Raw genomic sequence first — 21382 nt, 5'->3', positions numbered from 1 at the left:
TAGAAAAATCTTTAAGTTTTCAGAATATAATACAAAGTATATTTTCATACACAACTGCAACAACATAGTAATCATTTATGTCAAATTGATATCCTATTTAAATACTGCTGTTCCTAAAGATTTCCAGATGAGTGACAGTATGCAAATTAATGATAAGCATCACTGTCATTTAACATCACTGAAAAAATAATTAACAACTTTTTGCAGCACTAGTACATGGGAACACTTCCCATACTTCATACTAATATAATGAAACAATGCTCACAACTGAACAGTCAACTGTAACACTTTCAGAAAAGATCTTATTGTGTGCCTCATGGCATCACTTCCAGATTGTTCCCATTCAAACTAAATACTATGGCATCACTGGAATCTTAAGACACAAAAGCACAATTCTTCAACGCACATGGTGACAATGTGGATAAAGAGTTAATAAGGTGACAGTAAGAACCTTCCACCCCCTCCTCCTGCCCCCATGAAAAGAGTGCTCTCATTAATGCATCTGCTTCCCACTCCTCTTTGGTTTACTGCTGCAAAGGGAAACTTTAATATCATTATTTCTTCCTTACAAACCTGCAAGAAGTCATCCTTCAATACAAATTGCTGGAAGACATAGTTCAGACAAGGATTCATGCTGTACAATTAGTAAGGCACTATCCTAACCATAATTATAAATTATGAGGATAACACTGAATACTTTTCAATCTGGTAGTAAAGCAAGAAAGAACTGTAATATCCACAAGAGCAGCAAGTCATCCAAAGCACAAGTTATTTCAACATCACTAATGACAACAAGTGAAGAATCACATTAGTCCAACTTCATCAAGACCAGTTTGTTTATGTGCATACCTGGAGGTGGGAAAACAGTTCTCCAGTTTATACATCTGTAGTCAAAACACACATACCTTGCTTCTTTTGGAAAAAAGCACACATCATAAATACCAAGTTAACTTCCAATCTGTGCTGCAACAATCTTTCTATACTGTGAGCCCAACATCACTGGGTTTTTTAACCAAATGCAACTGCAAAAATCAAACACTCAAAGCTCATATCAAGTTACTGTGTTGAGTGTGAAATTGCTAGTAAACGCCACCAAAAAACCTATCACAGAGTTCTCCCAGTCATTCTGACTGCAAGTACCAATGTTATTAGACTGACAGCAAATATAGTCTAGAAGAAAATGGATTTGCATTGTTGCTTCCAAGTTAAACCAAATCTGACAGTATTAGACATCACAGAAGGAAGATTCTCCATTTCTGTTTTACATACTAAACTAGAGAGGAGTTTGGAATTTCCAAAGTCTTCATGCAAGTGAACAGTAGCCGCTCAGCAAGTTAAATTAATGAAGTTTTAACAAAAGCCCTTTAAGCTGCTAAAAGGCTAAAGACTATAGAAGGGCATCTATTAGCACTTCAGCTTGGAAGTGATACCATTCTCCAGTCTGTCTCCTTTTTAACACCTTCCTCAACTGAAGTTTATCACCATGTTCATTCCAGTCAGAGCATAAGATATGGAGGCAAAGTTAAGGCTGTCATAAAGCCATTTGGTTATACTACCAATGGCTATATGACCACTCACTCACATTCAATTAGTGGACTTCACAAAGTCTGAAATTATACTAGGAGTGACAAAACTGCAAAATCTCTCCAAATTTTTGATGCTTAATTTCTATTTTGAAAACACGTGCACCTTAGCCACAAGAAAGATTTAAGAAAAAAGCTGTTTTATTTCCAGCATTTAGAATGCTATTTATACAAAGCAGAAATGTAATCAAGTATACAAGTTCAGACAATATCAAAACTGGTCCTTGCTTGAAGGGTTATGATTGCATATCTATGACCAACACGAAGTAACCTTCTCCAACACTTCAGAAGGTGTGGCCCTTAAAGTGCTTATAAATTCTGTGGCTAATTTTAGGCATGAAGTAACAATCCCCTACAAACTCACATTACTGCTTAATTCCCTCACAATACTAGTGTTTTTGATTTGTGTAGGGTTTGGAGTTGGGTTTTCTTGTGCGTGTCTGTGTATTGGGTTTGTTTTGCTTTTTAATAAACATATGGATCTAATAAAATGGCTAAATAAAATCTCACTGTCTATACAACTACATCAACATGTAGTGTAAATCACCAGATGAAAATTTGTAAAGCAAGATAGTTGCCATTAAGGACCAATGTCTGCCATCTATGCATTTCAATGATTTCTACTTCAAAGCAGATCAGATTACAACCACAAGTGACCACGATGCATGAACTGTTCTTCTAGAGCACAACTTCCAGTTTAGTTTTATCCAAAAATATTCCAATTCAAGTGCTCCAAGGCCACTCCACGTTAGCCAAAGCACAGCAGGTGAGGATGACAGATTTGCTTCAGAAGAACATTCCCAACTCCAATTAAAATACTAACACAGATGCATCCTAAATTCACAGTTATTTGCACAATATGAGCATATTACTGAAACTGGTCTTTCCACAGTTTGTTCATTCTATTTAGATCATTTTACAGCTGAAATTGAAGAGTTTCACTTTATGGATGACAAATGCAAGAAAGACTGGAAGTAAGTTAGTGTCTCAAGTACCCCAAGAAAACTACTGTAACAAAAGGTGATTTTCGTTGGGGAGGGTTTGTTGGATTTTTGGGTTTGGTTTTTTTTTTTTTTAAATAACAGCCAAAGCAGTATCTATCATATGAATACATCAAGGCATAATGAAGGTACATCAAGCTGTGAACTCTAGACCCTCTTCTGTGCTTTTCAGCAGCAGAACTAGAACATACTATCCCACTGCATGCTAGATGCATGCAAGGTTTGTGTCTGAGGACAAGCAACCTGAGAAAAAATGACTTATCTGAGAGCCTGCCTTTACATTTCATCTACAAAATTTTCAAGGACCCGATAGATCTGTTTTACATTGTTCCTTCTACAATAGCCATTTCTGCCCAGCAGCTTACTGGAGATACAGAAAACAGTAAAAGAAAATTAATTCATTATATTTTATATTAATCATCATACTTTATTCAGGCCTTCTTATAGGCTTCGTCAGCCAAAAATGCTTGTTCAGAGATGTAACGGCAGGGGAGGTCCTGTACTAAGGAGCATGCATTTTCAAAGAGGATTGTAAGATTCCATCTGCTTTACTTAAGCAGAGAACTTTGGTTCCAATAAAGGTCTAACATACTTCATGTGTGCAATACACTCCTGCTCATGGAAGTGTGACTGACACAGATTTGGTGAAGGGTAGAAGACATCAGTCAGTTAAGACAAGTTGCATCTTGAATCACTGTGTGATACCATCAGTAAAAGATCACAATGCAGCAAAACACCAAATGAGTAACTTACAAGAAAAGAGCGTTACCTCTAAAATTCTTCAACTTCTCTGACTCACTGTACAGTGTACTGTGCTGTAAAATCTGAACAAACAGTAGACATCTGGAGAAGAATCCCCCACTCCATGCCCATATAACTTGCCCCTAATTCTTTATTCTAGGGACAGGGTTATTCACCTCAGGGCAAGCTCAGTGTAAAAGGAAAGTGTTGGTAGGGCAATATTTAACTTAAAACCCCATTCAGATGGAGAGATAACACAGAATTGACAGAATGGAATGAAAGGTTGACCATGCCTCAGTTAAAGAGGGAGCATTCTTCAAAAACAATTCTAATTTGCAAAGTTTTCAGCTACATAAGGCAGTAACTTCCCCCTTCTTACACTACAGAGGCCTGGTGTTTATCATCTGTTTTTACATTTCTACAGGAGAGACTAGTTTTGGAAAAGGCAAGTTACACTTTACAGACTGGATTATTCCCCACAAAGTTCCTTAGAAAAACAGCTAGCCTCCTTCATCCATTCAACAGTAATTTTGTTCTTATACCAGTAAGAAATACATCTCATCTTCATTATACATTATAGCCTGATTCCTTCATAGTATAAAAATTATTTTGTGCCACTGACCTGCAATATTTTAATACTTATACCAAAAAACCTCAAGCCTAAGATAGACGCATTCAACCAACTGCACTAGTAACACCTCTGAGGAAGTAGAATGCAGACAGATGCTGCCTGCCATGGTATTATAACCCTTCTTCACTAGACTAATATTTTAACAACATTAACAGAAGACTTATCCATACAGGCTTCACTCACTCAGATGAAGACTCTTAAATTCTTAAAGGACATGGGCAATAATTATACAGTCAGCATCCACAGAAAAGTTTCAAGAATCTGTTCTGCATGTTTTGCTTACGGAACAAATACAACCCAGTTCACTTGCTCACCAGTGCAAGTATATTAAAAGATGGCAGACCTTTTGTTCCTGAATTATTCAAGATCATGCACAGAATTAATATGCAGTGCAAAGGAACAGAGAGGTACCAGTTATTCAGTCTTCCTTAATAGGCACACACATTTTCCCAGATTTCACACAGCAGTCTCCCTGTCCATCTCCCCCCACATATTTTTTATCAGAGAAGCAAGACGAGGTAGGAATTTGTCACCACCTGTGATTTGTAGACTATAGCTCAGTTACACTTTTTCCCCATAGATCTACTGCCACTATTCTAGCTGAATATGTGTGATAGCCAGTTATTCATGTTTTCATCCCATGGAATAACAGTACAGATAGCATTTCAGGAGCAATAAGATTACTACGCAGGTTTCAGTACCTGGATTGCAGGGTGGAAAACTTCAATCTCTAATTAAATCATAGCAAATTTGTTTTTATACATTAAAAACACTCAGATAAGTCATACCTTCCTCCTACTGCGTCGTCTTGTGGCTGGGCCCCAGCAGTGTTCCTCTGTGAACGTCGCAGTGACCCCCCTGGATTGTTATTAGGCCGGTTGGACATTGGCACCTCTCTCCTGAAGGGACATACCCTTTCTAGACACTATCATTCACTGAAAAACAAGAGAGATAGTCATAAGACATGTTGCATAAAGACTCACAGCCATGCCTCAAGAGGCAAATGCAAAATGATATTGTTTAAGCAAAAACTTAAGACAAAAATCTTTAATCAATTTTTTAAAAGACACACAAACCAAGAATCTTCTCAAAAGCCTGTAGATCCTTAATACAGAGCAACCAGTTTTCAGCATATATAGCCTACAGATGACCTACTGGATTAGATGACCTTTAAAGGTCCCTTCCAACCCAAACTACTCTATGATTCTATGATGACATATTTCTTTCCTGGCAGGCTTCTATAATTATTTTACAACACCGAACAAATGCAATTTAGGAGAATCTGTATTTGTCAACATTAAGGAAAAAACACACTAAATAGTAAAACTCAATGTTTGATAAAGAGCAACAGTATTTAAGTATTTTAACTCTCATTGTAGGAGATTACAGTACCAGTTTCAAGAATTAGCATCAGTATCTACTGTGCTTTTAAAACAGTTTCTTTCTCTAGTCAGATTTATGCAACTTCAATTTGTGTAAAGAAATATACATACTAATTCAGGAAAATATATTTAACTATATAAGCAAGGAGTTCTTCCTCACGAGTGCTTAATTAGTGGGAGAAGGTATTTGACACAGAAGAATTAATGAGTGTACATAATTACTTTAAACAAATAATCAGTATTATGGCTTTCTATTACTACTTTTGGAATTGCTTTGTGACTATTACAGGTCTACAGATATTATTTTTGGTAGTTTTATGGAAGACTACCAGTAACACCCAGCTGCAGTCCTCAGAAACACAGGTATTTCAAGATCAAGCCTCACTTAGCTCCTCAGTGAAGAGAAGTAACTTTTGTACCCTGTGATAAATTGGTGTTTCTATACAGAGAAATAGTAACAGGACTACAACCAGCAGATCCAGTTTTACTGTTTCTAATTGTGTGGAATCCGGTAAAAAGGTATTTGCAGGTGAAAGAAGCCACAAGAAGGAAAATAACTCAAGTTTAAGAACACAATAATCTATATGCTGATTCAGTATCTATTATACCTGTGGCACAGTAAGCAAGAAGTCTGCCAGGAAAAAGTTTAAAACATTTCAGCTGCACATAAGTAAGGTTCAGTTCAAATTGGAATGCCTCCAATAAAGTAACTCTCAAGTCCTTGTATTGTCAGTAAAGTGAGACAATACTTGACTATAATTGTCTATTTCACTGAAAGAGCTTCTGGAAGTGAACAAAAGTGAGAAGGAAAAAAAAAAAGAGTCCTAAATTATTCTGTTTTACTGTAGGCCATAAGAAACCAAGAATATAAATTGGTATTATGCAAAGCATTACCTCACATACCTAGTACAATGCCAAAAGAACATGTATATGATCACGACACCTGCACAGCACAAGAAATTAGTGATCAAGATTCTGCTAGCTCAGATTCAGTGTTGTTACACTGTAATGATATAAGCTAGTATTGAGAGCTCCTGGTTAGCATGCCAGATATATTTTAAATAAACTCCAGAAAGCAAGTAAGAATATAAGCTAGGTAGAAAAATTGCTCTCCTTCCTAATCCCCACATCACAGGAATCATAAGCATCTTTTGAAAGGTCTTTGTGTCCTCTCCACTACAAGGTCCAACACAGCAAAAGCATAAAGTAGGATAGAAAGTAGGATTAATTAGCAAATAATTGTCTTCACCTTGATTTTTTTTTACTTTATGCTTAGGAACTTGAAAGAATATAAATAGAGCACAAAATATACAATCCAATAAAATATAGTTTTTCAATGAACCTCAGCTATAAACCTGATGAGTGGGAGGCTAAGCAAACTGTAAATCCTACTCCTCAGAAGCTGAGCTTTCCCTCTTCATGATGACTTCTCTTATCCTAACTCCTTAATCATAGCAAATATTCCCACTAACAGAAAGAGTTAAAGCTTTAAAGCAATACATGACACCTTCAGCCTACAACTTCTTACACTTCAGAGCACAAAAAGACTTAGAACAGAAAAAGCCTGCTACAGTTGTAAATTATGCCACCTTGCTGGTGCAGCCAGATTAGCCAGGTTGAGGAGAGCATACGTGGTAGCATTCTCTCCAGGCAACACCACACACATGAAACAAGGAGCCTAACATTTACCAGGCTGAAAGCTGCCCAAGGTTCCGGCAATACCTAGGGGGTCTGCCTGAAGTTAATCACAGGCACTGTCAAATGCAATTGTGCATTCTCCATTTCTTTGTATTCAAACACCAAATAAAAAAAAATAATCTCTTCATAAAAAATCAGCAAGGAGGCACATTTTGTGCATTTTCTGAAAGGAAGTAGTAGTGTCCCCTTCCCATACAAAGGTCAACCAAGGTTGAAATCAGGTACTCATGTCAAACTATCAGTCATACAGTAGATATATGGCAACTGTTTCATAGTATCACCTCATACTGACTGTAAGAACACACATTCCAGCAGGTTTCACTCTGCAAGAAGCACTGCTCACTCTAGAGCCCTGCTAGGTCAGCCACATGCTTTCCCACCTAGGGCCAGTACATGGTCTCCTCCACAAAATACCAGAATAGATAGTTGAAAATATCAGAAGCAATCCTGGTACTGTCCAGGGAAACTTTAGTTTAATGATGATCTGTCTGGGTCAGCCAGCCACTTTAAGTAGTCTGTGCTTAGAAGTTATGCAGCACAGTGTGTTGCCACACACAGGGTATTTTCAGCTGTGTAGAAGAATGAAATGGCAGGTTTTATCCTGTAAGGCATCCGTCAAGTCAAAATGAGTTACCTTCTATATTGAAACCTCTCAACTTAACTGCGTTTCCTATTGTGTAGTGTGTTACCATATGACTCCCAGTTTGCCTTTAAATATAATGCTGCTTCATGATTCAGCTATGACCTTTAACCTCAAAACACTAACTTTAAGTCTCACTGCAAGTATCTGAAGCCACACAATACCATGTGTCTAGTTAGTCCAGTAAGAAAGAGATCTTTTCTGTGGGTCACAATTGTGTCTTCCACATGCTAGAATGATAAAAAGAGCCTTAGATTCCTAAATCTGAACTGTTCTCCTCCAGACTTGTCCCTCCATCTGTAAACCCTACTTCCCAGGCTTAATCTTCCTTCGCTTTAGATACTTAAATTTAAAGGAGATGCACAACCCAGCAGATGTGCTGAATGCACCAGTGCAGTCCTGTCACGTTTTAATACAATTTCCTCAACTACAATGAGCATTCTCTCCACACCCACAACAAGAAAAAGCTACAACTATACATCAGACCTCTGTGCTTCGGATGACAGGCTTTGTGATTTGAGAATTTCAAGTTCAGGTCCTCTTCTAGCATAAAGTTTTCTGTAAACAAGCCATTTTAGTTCATGTTTCACAACTCCATATTCCTAGCTGTAAGGATGCCAAGCACTGGCCAGCAGATGCTCTCCTCATAAGCAGACTCTTTAGATTGAGGATGAATTCTAAAAGCCAGTATTTTAAATAAACCCACAACGTATCTTCTGAGGACAGCTAACAGCACTGGCAACTAATTGTTACTATCTTCCACAGTATTCTTGAAGTTCAGTAAACACAGATTACCATTAACAGTCATCTTCATTACTGTACAGGAAAGCAATTAGTATTAACTTCTGTAGACCTAAAATACATAGTACAAACACTATAGCTAATGTATAGCCAACATATTGCTTGGAGAGGTTCCACAGGAAGATACAAAAATCACCTGTCAGTTTGCAGTAAAGCCTTTATCTTTCTTCTCATGGAAAAGCCACAGGAAGTGACTGACACATTCCCATGTCTTTGAAGCAGAGGAAACAGACAGCTACTGAACAAGCCTGTATCAGCTTTTACTTAACACCCAAAATCACTCCCTGAAGGATACTGAGAACTGTAATGTAGTCTACTGTGATGCAGGCTACACAGTGGAAAAGAGAATGAGTAAACTGAAACACTGCAAGAGGGTCTGGGACCACTAAGTATAACAAGGCAAACCAGCAACAAACCCTGAAAAAATGGAACTGAACCCTTTCACAAGAGGAGGACTTCCTTAATTTACTTGGATGAGCTCTATAACTTGTTTGTTTGGGGTGTGTGTTTGTTTTGGTTTTTGGGTTTTGAGGTTTTTAAGTTCTTTGCAGAAGTCCGGTGAATGCAAGAATTCTTCAGACTCTTGCACACCAATTTCCTGAATATTTAAGAATATGACTAGCATCTCTGCCTATAATACTCCATTATAATACATGCTATCTGATTGGACTTGAGCTAAATACACTGGTCAGCATACTCCCTCCTTTGTACCTTGGCCCAAAAAAACCAGTGCCCTACTTAGTGCTGCTGCAACAGCCCAGCTTCTCAAAATTGCAAAGACTTGCTGCCCTGAAGTCAGTATTAGGCCAAAAGCTGGGGAGTGGGGGGGGGAGGGGAGAGGGAGACGAAAAGACAGGAGGATGTTTATGTCTTGCAAGTTCAGAACATTTTCTTCCAGCAAGCTGCACATCTTGCCAGCCAGAACCCAGAGTTCAGCATACTTATCAGAAAATGTTAAGGCTAAGACTTCGGATTTGTATTCCTTCACTTCAGTGTAGATAACATTAATATACTTTATCAACTGCATGTGTGACAAACATACTCAGTTAAGGTAGACACAACATTCTAAATATATAAGCAGACAATACATTTAAGAGTTCAGACTTTAATTGAAACTAAACTGAAGAACTTACAGCATATGGTTTAATAACTGCTGAATTGTCTTGGATCTACATTACTTCATTTTAACCTGATCTCATCGCTGCACCTCATTTTTGCTCACTGCTCACAAGTTTCTTCTCATTTACCTGCAAACATACACACCTATTTTCTCGACTTGCAAGCAAGCACTTGCAAACACTTATTACTTCTACTACTTTACCAGCTGACTCTAAGACGATTTTAGTCCAGTTAGCTTCTGTAAACTGAGTGTTGTGCAGCTGACTGACAATATTCTTCCTCACTATACTCTCTAAATTCAACAGATACCCACTCTGCCCAGTTCTTTTTCTACTGCAGTCCTCACCTCTAAACATAATTTTCATGTCAAAGTTCCATGCAGGCAGAGGCTTGTATTTTCAGTTTATCAGACTCCTGTCCCTTCTGGTTGGAAAAATAGGGCACGGAATAGTTAAGGAAATGGGCGTAACAACATACTGAAGATTTCCTAGAAAAAAATGTCTGTGACATATCCCAAATTATCATCATCCCTCCCTTCCTCCTAACAGCAAATTTCTATATGCAAACAAGGGGAAGATATTGTCCCAAGAGCTGCAAGGTGCTGTAAGGTACAGTAAGGTGCAAATCCTGGATTATTCAGCAGTATGAAAGCACTGAGCCTTAAAGAGCCTTCCAACATAGGAAGGGCAAGATACCACTTATTTTCTTACCTACTTCCATTTCTACCTTCTCCCCACGAATAACTGTAAGCTGTCTACATGGTTTAAAGATGTTAGAGTACACTAAGGCTCACCTGCTGCACTGCATCTAATGTAAAATTCACATGGTGACTTTTATCAGATTAATTTCTTTTGATACAGAAACCACACAAAATCGCACTGAATCATACATTAGGCTGGACTGTATTCTTTTTGTCTTCTCCCCCTCCAGTACTAAAGAAAAAAAAAAAGAGCTACACACAGAAGTACATGCAGCCACACTAACTAGAACAAATTCAATACATATAGAAAAATCTTCAGGACAAACAAGATTCTACAGCCTCCTAATACTGTAACACTACCTCACTACTGGGAAGACAGACAAGTAGGTACCAAGGAACTTTCTTCTTAAAACAAGCATGTTAGGTGGTAAGGAAAGATTTCTACACCTCTTCCAGCACAGAATTTAAACTTGAAAAGTTGTATCACTTCTGTCATTTCTCTTGGAGGATGTTAAGGTATTGATGGGAGGACAAGCAGTTTAACAGGATACAGAGGCAAACTCCTCCTTAGACCAGACGCCTTTTTGATGCAGGGTTCAGCTGGAGTACAAGAGTAAAGTTACAACAATTAAAAAAGCCTTGGCTGGAAAGGATTTCTCAAGATCATCTGGTCCAACCTCCTGTTGAAAGCAGGACCTTAGATTATGTTAAAGACCTCTCATTTTGCTGAGAAGTGACAACTTTCAGTCACGATCACAAAAATATATTCTGAGCCCTGAGCAAAAGAAGGAAGGCAAAAGGTGAATCACAGGAGATACCCTGAAGAAAGGGGGAAAAAAAAAAAAAAAAACACCACAAGGTATCAAAACATCATGCCAGATATAAAGGCATGGAGAGAAGACACTAACAGACTCCCACAAAATAGTATTCTCAGCAGAAGCATTTCATACTTATCATGCAACAGACATCAGTTGAAGTAACCCAAGATCTCAGATCAGTGTACATCTACAGGTCTGCAAGGACACACTCTACATCCCTACCAAGGAAAACCTCTTTGAGACAAAAAGAAACAACTCTGGCCCTGGTTCTCACTGCAATCACACATAGCTCAAAGTATTCCCTCCCTTTCAGTTGGTCAGAAACACAATCCAGTAACCTGGACTAAGATGAAGAAGTACACAAAATGGGCATGTAAACTACAAATATTAACGGAGTCAAATCACTGAAGACATTACAGACATAGGACTAGCTCACACCCATTTTTACACCAGGTAACTTTAAACAACACATAAGGTGTTAGCCAGAGACAAAAAAAAAAAGCTCCAGCACAACATTCTTCCTAGATTCATTTACAAGAGTTCTTTAATTGTGGAAGCGTTTCTTAACCATTTCAGAAATACCCCATATCAAGAGGTATGGATAGAGCAGAAAACTTCTCAAATACCAGTAGGCTACAAATAAATCAAGCCAGACTCCACAGAAAAAAAGAAATTAAAACAGTAAGGAAGCAGGAGTTACCACCTGTTCCACTGACTTTACAACAACCAACCATCAGAAAATTACAGCAACCTTTGGGCCTTGCTACATTAGGAAAAATTCAGCTTTCCCTTACACAGTCTTTCAGGAGCTTAGTCCTTACCTAGTCTTCTAGCTGAGACAGTGGCAACACAGAAGTCCACCTTCACAGAATCAGCACAAGTGGCTAGGAACTTGAAAGGATATAACAACCAGGTTAAAATTCTCTAGACTGCATCTCTGCATATGTGTCTATAATGACCCATAGACAAACACTGGGAAGAGAAAGTCTTGGCATGGAAGGAGGGAGACAGCTAAAAATATCCTCATTTGTGATCTCACTGTTTGGAATTAGGGGGAACTGTACTGCTAATTGGCAGTTAGAATATTCATTGCCTCAAACTAAAGATTTACAAGTTCCCACAGGAGTCCACCGACTACTATCCACTGCTATTTCACATGGGCACCAGCGATACTGCCAGGAGAAGCCTGAGCAACCTCAAGGATTACAGAGCACTGGAAGCAGCAGTAAGTGACCCAGGAGTGCAGGTAGTTTTTTCATCAACCCTCCCAATGAAATGGAAGGGGGTTTGGAAGGACCAACTGAATCTGACAAATCAACAATTGGTTACGGGACTGGTGCTATAGACAGGGGTTCAGCTACTTAGACCATGGGACTCACTTTGAGAAACCTGGTCTACTGGCAGCTGATGGAACCCATCTATCATAGAAGGGAAAGAACATACCCAGTCACAGGCCTGCCAAGCTGGTGAAGTTACAAGGGGAGAGGAAGCTCAATCCAGCCCACTCCTACCAGTTTGATGCCAGTGACAGCAACAGATGCCCAGAGCCTAGAAAGGGATCACAGGTCAGCAAGAGAGGACCTGCAGAGCAGCACAAAGGAATTCCAGCCAGTTAGTCAGCTTCACCAGGGAACCCAACTTAAATTCCCCTCTGCAAACGCATGCAGCATGGGGAATAAACAAATGAAGTCAGTGGTGTGTGTGTGCCTGCAGGGCTACGATATTATTGGCATCATGGAGACATGCTGGGATGGCTCCTATGACTGAAGTATTGGAATGGAAGGACACAGGCTCTTTAGGAAGGACAGACAGGGGAGATAAAGAGGGTCAACCTCCATGTCAATGAGCAGCTGGAGTGTGTGAAGCTGTCCGCAGATGGATGAAGAGCCAACCAAGAGCTTATGAGTCAGGATTAAGGGGAAGGCAGGAACAGAAGATGTTATAGTGGGGTTCTGCTATAGGCCACCTGACCAGGGAGACAGAGCGGATAAGGCCCTCTATAGATAGGTGCAGCCTCACGTTCACAAGTCCTAGTCCTCATGGGGGACTTTGAACCACACTGATACCTGTTGGTAAAACAACACAGCAGGGCATAAACAATCCAGGAGGTGCCTGGAATACATTGATGATAATTTCCTTCCACAAGTGATAGAGGAGTCAATGCGGAGAGGTGCTATACTAGACTTTGTTCTAAGAGGGACAGGCTGGTTAGGAATGTGAAGCTCAAGTTCAGCCTTGGCTGCAGCAACTATGAAATGCTGGAGTTCAAGATCCTGAGGGCAGCAAGGAGGGTGCACAGCAAGTTTGCTACCCTGAACTTCAGAAGAACACACTTTTGCCCCTTCAGGGATCTGCTTGGTCAAGTACCATGGGATAAAGCCCAGGAGGACAGAGGGGCCCAAGAAATCTGGTTGATACTCAAGGATCATCTCCTCTAAACTCAGGAATGATGCATCCCACCAAAGAGGAAGTCAGATAAAAATACCGGCAGGCCTGCATGGATGAACAAGGAGCTCCAGGACAAGCTCAAACACAAAACGAAGCCTACAGAAGGTGGAAGCAAGGACAGATAGCCTGGGAGGAATACAGTGAAACTGTATGAGCAGTCACAGATCAGATTAGGAAGGCCAAAGCCCTGCTAAAATGAAATCTGGCCAGTGATGTCATGGGCAACAAGAAAAGCTTCTATGGATACATGAGGGATAAAAGGAAGACTAAACAAAATGTGGGCCCGCTCTGGAAGGAAACAGGACACCTGGCTACCAGGGATATGGAAAAGGCTGAGGTACTCAACTTCTGCGCCTTGGTCTTCACCAGCAAGTGCTCCAGCCACACCACCCAAGCTGCAGAAGGCAGTGGCAGGGACTGGGAGAATGCAGAACCTCCCATCGTAGGAAAAGATCAGGTTTGAGACCATCTAAGGAACCTGAAGGTGCACAAGCCCATGGGACCTGATGAGATGCATCCACAGGTCCTGAGGGAACTGGAGGATGAAGTGGCTAAGCCACTATCCATCATTTTTGAGAAGTCATGGCAGCCTGGCAAAGCTCCTGCTGACTGGAAAAGGGGAAATGTAACCTCCATCTTTAAAAAGGGAAAAGAAAGGAAGAACCAGGAAACTACAAGCCAGTCAGTCTCACCTCTGTGCCTGGCAAGATCATGAAACAGATCCCCCTGGAAACTATATTAGGGCACATGGCAAATAAGGTGATTGCTAACAGCCAACATGGCTTCACTAAGGGTAAATTGTGCTTGACAAACTTGGTGGCCTTCTACAACGGGATTACAGCATTGGTGGGTAAGAGGAGAGCAACTGATGTCATCTCCCTGGACTTGAGCAAAGCATTTGAAACTGTCCCACATGACATCCTTGTCTCTAGAATGGAGAGACATGGATTTGATGGATAGACCACTCAGTATATAAAGAATTGGCTGGATGGTCACACTCAAAGAGTTGCAGTCAACAGCTCCATGTCCAAGTGCGGAGGAGTGATGAGTGGTGTTCCTCAAGGGTCTGTGTTGGGGCTGCTGCTGTTTAACATCTTTGTTGGCAACATGGTCAGTGGGGTCGAGTGCACCACCAGCAAGTTCGCTGACAATGCCAAGCTGTGTGGTACAGAGACACCCGGGAGGGAAGGGATGCCATCCAGAGGGACCTTGACAGGCTTGAGAGGTGGGCCTGTGAAAACCTCCAAGTTCAACAAGACCAAATGCAAGATCCTGCACACAGGTCAGGGCAATCCCAAGCGCAAATACTGGCTGGGCAACGAGTGGATTGAGAGCAGCCCTGCAGAGAAGGACCTGGGGGTAACAGTGGTTGGCAAACTGACTATGAGCCAGCAGTGTGCACTCGCAGTCCAGAAAGCCAACCGTGTCCTGGGCTGCATCAAGAGAAACGTGGCCAGCAGTTCAAGGGAGGTGATTCTCTCCCTCTTCTCTGCTCTCATGAGACCCCACCTGCAGTGCTGTGTCCAGCTCTGAGGCCCCCAGCATAAGACAGACATGGACCTGCTTGAATGGGTCCAGAGGAAGACCATGAAAATGATCGGTGGGCTGGAGCACCAACCCTGTGCAGACAGGCTGAGACAGTTGGGGTTGTTCAGCCTGGAGAAAAGATGACTCCAGGGAAACCTTAAGTGGCCTTCCAGTACTTAAAGGGGGCTACAGGAAAGATGGGGAGGAACTATGAGGGAGGGTAATGATAGGACAAGAGGTAACAGTTTTAAACTGAAAGAAGGTACATTCAGTTTAGATAGAAGAAATAAATTCTTTACTGTGAGGGTAGTAAGACATTAGAACAGGCTGTCCAGAGAAGCTGTGGCTGTCCCCTCCCTCGAAGAGTTCAAGGCCAGGTTGGACAGGGCTTTGAGCCACCTGGTCTAATGGAAGGTGTCCCTGCCTGTGGCAGGAGGTTTGGAACTAGACAACCTTTAAAGTCCCTTCCAGCCTTAACCGTTCTGTGATTCCCTAAGAACACTGAAAATGCCTCTGAAAAAATGCACAACACTGCTCACTAGAGGAATGACCAGGTTGTTATGTTTGTGTAACCCTATGTGTTATACATGCCATGACCATGCCAGCGAAGTGCCACCCTTACCTACTGACTTCTGTCTGGTGAAAGGGCTGAAGGATATCTGTGCAGAAGATACCACAGAACAAGAACAAAGTCTGGGGAAGTCAGAGGTCAAGTACTGTTTAAGAAAAAAAAAAAAAAAAAATCTAAATACCTGCTATCACATGCGCTAGTGTTAATAAGAATAGTTGTGTGACAGTGAGAAGACATTCAGAATTGCAGAAGCTGAACAGCCTCCCCTGCTCCAAGCAGGTCAGCTGAAATTCAAGTCTGAGACTGCAGAGACCGTTCGCTGGGCCTGGTACAGTAAAGCAAACTGACGTTATCTTCAGTGAGCTGGAAGAAGCTTAAAACCTTGTTCCATAAAGATTACCGAGACATGGCACCCATCATTGGTTTAGGAAGAAAACAGTGCATTGGCCTGTACACCACAGCCAGAGACTCAGCAAGTCCTCCTGAACTGTGGAAAAGCCAAACTGAAATAGCAAATGGGGCACTACTCAAAATTAGACAGAAGCACAGGTAACACTGGAAGATGGCTTTATAATCAGTCAACAGTACAACTAACTGTTCACAAATTTAAACAACTCAAAAAGCAGGAGAAACCTATGGAGAGGAAGGCCACAAATTAGCTAAAAAATGCATCTGTAGAAGTTTGACAGCAGAACATACCTGTTCATCTGGACAGCTTAAAGTAACCAAAAAACACTGCTCATGTTCTATTTTGTATATGATTATCCAGGATACAAAGGTGAGCTCAGGTGTCACAGCTGTGTTTGTGCTACTAGTGACCCCAGCTCATGGTACACTGGAATCCATAGCTTCATTTCATTACTGAAGAAAGAATCACCATTTTAGTGCACTGAGAAACTAAATCAGGACTAAGTTTAGCTAAACTCGAGATCTGGTTAAGGAGGCTAGCTAACCTCAGGACTGTAAAAGCCTTTATCTCCTATACTCCTTTCTCCCCAAAAGACCAGAAGCCGCAGTCTGAGGAGAAAAAGTAAAGGAGTTGCATAGAACAAATACAATGCTGTTTTGAGGGCATCCCCGTTTAGTTTTGCCACCTCACTGCTTTGTTTCTCTTATGTTCATCACGGACAGAAATACTGCAAGTTGTGTCGCTCTTCTTTAGACTGTATTTTGGTTCACAAAACTACATAGGTGTCATTCAGATCTTAGATCCTCATCCAGAAGAGAAGTTATAGAAAATAGAAAGCATTTCCTTTTTTTCTCTTGCAAATGCTGTCAACAGCAACTATTTCTCTCACTTTTGAGAGCATCAAGCAATGAAGTCTACAAACTCATAGAACATTTACCTACAAGGGTAGATCATAACCCAAAGAATCTGCCCTCATATAAAAAAAAAAAAAAATCCAAGAATTAAGTTGTTGTTCTTCAAATAAACCAAGTTTGTTACCTTTCCATGTCACCATCTGTAACACATCCAAACTAGTTCAATGTAAGTTTTCCATCAGTGTATAGTTTGACTTGAATTCATTAACAGAGGAAGGAAATGGTCTCACTGGTAAAATGCCAGAATTCAACGCTTTAAGAAATTATTTTCATGTTTACAACACCTGTAGTTTCTCAGTCTTCAGTGTTCCCTTGTGTTTCGGTTTTTTAAACAGCTAAACATTAAAGCTCCATTGCATATCAGTCAGTTCTTCAGCAGTTAATTTTTTTCTGTGTACGAATACAAAGATTATCAAAAGCATAAGAACCCAGAAACTTCTGAATCAACCTATATTCAGTAAAAGAATAGTCTGATCTGGATAGCTGCAAGTCAGCCAGCAACAGCTCAGCTTAAGCAGCAGCCCAGAGATACTTAAAACCATTTTAGTAACATGAAAGATTTGTTATATCACATGGAGAACAGGCACATATAAACATAGCAAATGTTAGCTGCAGAATACTGAACCAGTTTTTGTCTCTCTGACAGATCTTTTCCCCTTTTAGCACAGCAATTGGAAAGACAAGGGAAGAATGAGGAATGGATGTGTTTAAAGTTTATTCTTCTGTACACTTCTGTCAGAGCAAAATTTCTCTGCCAAATCAGATCCTACAGCAAGAGCTTGACTTCACCTCTACAGGAACTTTAAAATTACTGTTACTTACTGACAAGCTGCTAGACAGAGAAGTTTACACTAGGAAAGTCTCAGTATGCAATTCTGCTACCTAGTGCTAATACAAATGTGGTTCCAACTTGTTAGCAACAGAAATAATACTCACTTTTTTCCTTTTTTATATTACACAAAAGAAACTGCTCTATCTTCAAGGGAAAAGAACGTATTTTCCAGCAGTCAAATTCTGACCAAAACTCTGTTATTTGTACCCAGAGTGAATTGATGTGAAATCCTGTTTCAAGCAAACTCACAACAAAAAACATCACAAGCAATAGAAGTAAAATTTCATCTGTCCTTCATTTTCAGCTTCTCTAGAAATTGTTGTTTAGTAGGAGCCAAAATTCACTGTTTGGTGGCTTAAGCTTTCACTAACATTATAAAAAAGCATGCTGCCTGGCAAGCATGAGGGAGAACATTCTCTTCAGAATAGGGGAATGAATTGGAATGAGGGTATTCTACCTTCTGTGAGACAACATGAACAAAAGCACAGGGTCCTTTATGAAGTACAGATCAGTGACGCTGACAAAATGAAGACAAGCTAGCAGGTAGATGGTCAAGTTAAGACCTATAAACAGGTGTAGCAAAATTGCAGCAGTGGATAAGCACTAGCAGTGAAGGAAAAAGTCAGTTGAACAATTAGTGCAATTTTCAGTTTGTAAATTTGGTTTCAGTATTGTCTTGCAAGTGACCCAAGAAGTACCCAAAATCAGCACCCACCCCAAGTCTGCCCTGCTCAATGCTTAATGCCTAGCTGCCTTTGAGCTGCATAGCTCCATTTACTTCTACAAGTTTGAATCCAGAACCTATTGCTACACCACCTAGCCTCTTCCCTATTCTAACCAAATAGACCAGATGGTGCCTTATTTGCAGTTTGCCATTTACCTGCATCTGGTACACACAGCCCTTAAGTAAAATCAAGTGCACTAGTACAGGACAAATACTGATACAGTGCATACCCGTCTCCTACCTGCAGAGCCTGTTGGACAATACATGCCTCAAGTTGCAGCATGGCAGGATGCCCGAGCCCTGCCACGTTCCTAACCAACTTTAGCCAAGCTCTCTTAAGAGAGACGTAGGGAGCTCCACAGCTAGTAAAACATAGTTTGGCCACCCAAAGTCTAAATTAAGGTAAAATGGTCTCTGCAATCTTCTAGACAACTGGGAGATAGGAGGGTAAGGTACAGGGCAGGGCCAGAAACAAATCTCCACTAGAATGAAGGAATCAAGAGAAATTACAGAAATTACTGCTGAAAGAAACATAAACAACAGTTCACTTGCACATGCAGATTAGATAAATGCCACAGATTAAACACAAGATTACAGGGCTAAGGACATGATGAAGATCTACCTTGAAAACAAGGCAGAAGGAAGAGACTGGGTCTTCATTTTGGTAACATTCAGCTTCAACCTGAAACTACTTTACATACAGAAACACCTGAAGTTGATAAGCCTGTTCACTCCACTAACATGCCTTAAAAAGAAACACTTTAAAGATAAAAACAAAAATTTTTTAAAAAAATTCTAAATTTCAAGGGGAAGAAGGGAAGGGGATTACTCATTTGTTTTCTACTTAACTAGAATGTGTCTTAAGTTTCTGCATCTTCAAAATATCATTTACAAGACTTTTGGGCAAATCAGTATGATCTCACAAGTTTTCCTTTTGTTTTTCTAATCACTGATATTTAGCACTGATTCAAGCTGATGCCTGTTGAGGCTTCCTTTCTTACACTGTCTCAAGCAGGTTATGCTATCCTCCTAATGAAGACTTCTATCCAAATGCTACACAAAGAAGGTCATAGGCCTAGTGCATAGCAAAATTCCTACGCCACATGATACAATCTCAGAAATGGTTTAATTGTTGTTGAGGAAGAAATACAATTAAAACAGGTTAAGTTTCCGGCTTCCTCAGCACTGGCTCCACATATGGATCTTTAGCTATCACAAGGATACTGCAACAACAAACGAAGGGGTTAAAATATATTTAAGGTTTCGAATCTGAGTAGTGCTCAAACCTATGAATTCTTGGAATTATGTTGCCACAGATGCATCTTCTCAACCAAAGAAAAACAATTTATACACTGACATTATATCTTGCAGTGATGTAATGAGGAGTGAGCTCCAATACACATACCAAATTACTGACATAGGTACAATTAAAGACATTTACCTTGTATGAAATCATGAACCAAACTACCTACCAAATATCTGTACAGAGAAACAGAAGAGAAGTTCTATGTAAAACTGAACAAAAGCAAGTCACACCCAAAGAAACACCTTTCAAACCCTAAGGATTAAGCTGTCTTTCAACTGATCCTATCAATGATAGGATCAGGACTTTACAGTGCTCAGAGCTATTCTTTCATGGTAACTACACTGAAGAACATACATTAGCTTCCACAATTGCATTTTAGGAAAGTTCTAACCTTTAAAGTCATGGGAAAAGTTGTCAAAAAACAGAGTATCAAACTTATTAAAGAATTATGCAACTTTATGGCACACTTTGACAAGACTGTCTATTCCACACCACAAATATGCACCTTTTCAGTACCTGACAAATAAAACAAGTCTGTGGGAACGAGGTGCTGTACATGGCGATTACAGAGCAGGGCAATGGCAAATGAGTGTCCCAAGAACCTGAAAACACAGGGTTAAGATGCTGAACTTGGGTCAAACTAAATGTTGCACTCTTTCAAATACTTTTTAGCAGGGTGACAGCCTTAATTTTGAACTAGACAAGAACCCACCAAACTTTAATACAAAGTCTACTACAAATTCCCCTCTGCCTTCCCCTGTGTGCAAGTACCACCAACCCTTTTTTTTTGTCCTGCTTTACCTCACCAATGATTTCTACCTCCTTTCTCCCAGGCTACGCACACACTTTCCTTGCCCAAGCAACAACTGTAAACTATGCCCATATTTTATAGTTCACTAGATTAACAAATTGACACTAATAAGGTACTTTTCCTCAGGGTCACAGCATGGTCAGGTATGCCAAGGCCTGAAATCCTTACCGATAGTCAATTGCTTGAGAGTTGGAAAACAGGCTACATCCTGACAAGATAGTCTAATAGATGCTGCCTAAGTCTGTTCTATGCTTTCTGTTACCACCCAGCTAAACTGCTGCTCTCTGATGTACTGAAAGGATTCACAGACTACCAATAATACACAACACATATCAGAAGAACACATAGTTTCTCCACAGCTCCAAGATACTTATAAAAGAATAAGCAGAGCTGTAAGCTTTCTATAGCTTGATTTTAGGACCAAAATTATTAAGAACTAGATATAACAGCTGATTTGATAAGCCTTGGCTCTTGCAATTTACTCTGATCCAATCAGAATACTCAAGAGTTGCATCCTATACAGGTGACCTTTCATCCTACATTAATGCTTAATTATGCCTTACAAGCAAACCTACCACCTGTCACCCCCAAACAACACCTATTGATATCAGCCTTGTCTAGGATTGGAAGAGAATATGGTGAGGAAGAAAAGAAAGGAAGACAGTGTTTAGGAAGGTAGTGTTCAAGTACTTTGAGTGTCCATCAATGATAGAATATTTTGGAGCA

At 40.2% G+C, this 21382-nt stretch overlaps 1 protein-coding gene across 5 annotated transcripts in view; it reads right to left on the bottom strand.

Annotated features, from left to right (window-relative positions):
• Positions 1-21382, bottom strand: part of TRIP12 (thyroid hormone receptor interactor 12) — an 85174-nt gene that overhangs the window by 50079 nt on the left and 13713 nt on the right. For all 5 annotated transcript variants that reach the window (XM_042793253.1, XM_042793256.1, XM_042793260.1 and 2 more), the window contains exon 2: positions 4745-4891. In XM_042793253.1, the coding sequence (XP_042649187.1) occupies positions 4745-4842 (98 nt within the window). In that variant the 5' untranslated portion in view covers positions 4843-4891. The remainder of the gene's footprint in view (positions 1-4744; positions 4892-21382) is intronic.

Source organism: Tyto alba, unplaced genomic scaffold (assembly GCF_018691265.1).
Source record: "Tyto alba isolate M040663 unplaced genomic scaffold, T.alba_DEE_v4.0 Super-Scaffold_10, whole genome shotgun sequence".
Classification (NCBI taxonomy): domain Eukaryota; kingdom Metazoa; phylum Chordata; class Aves; order Strigiformes; family Tytonidae; genus Tyto; species Tyto alba.
This window is presented reverse-complemented; position numbering and strand designations above follow the sequence as displayed.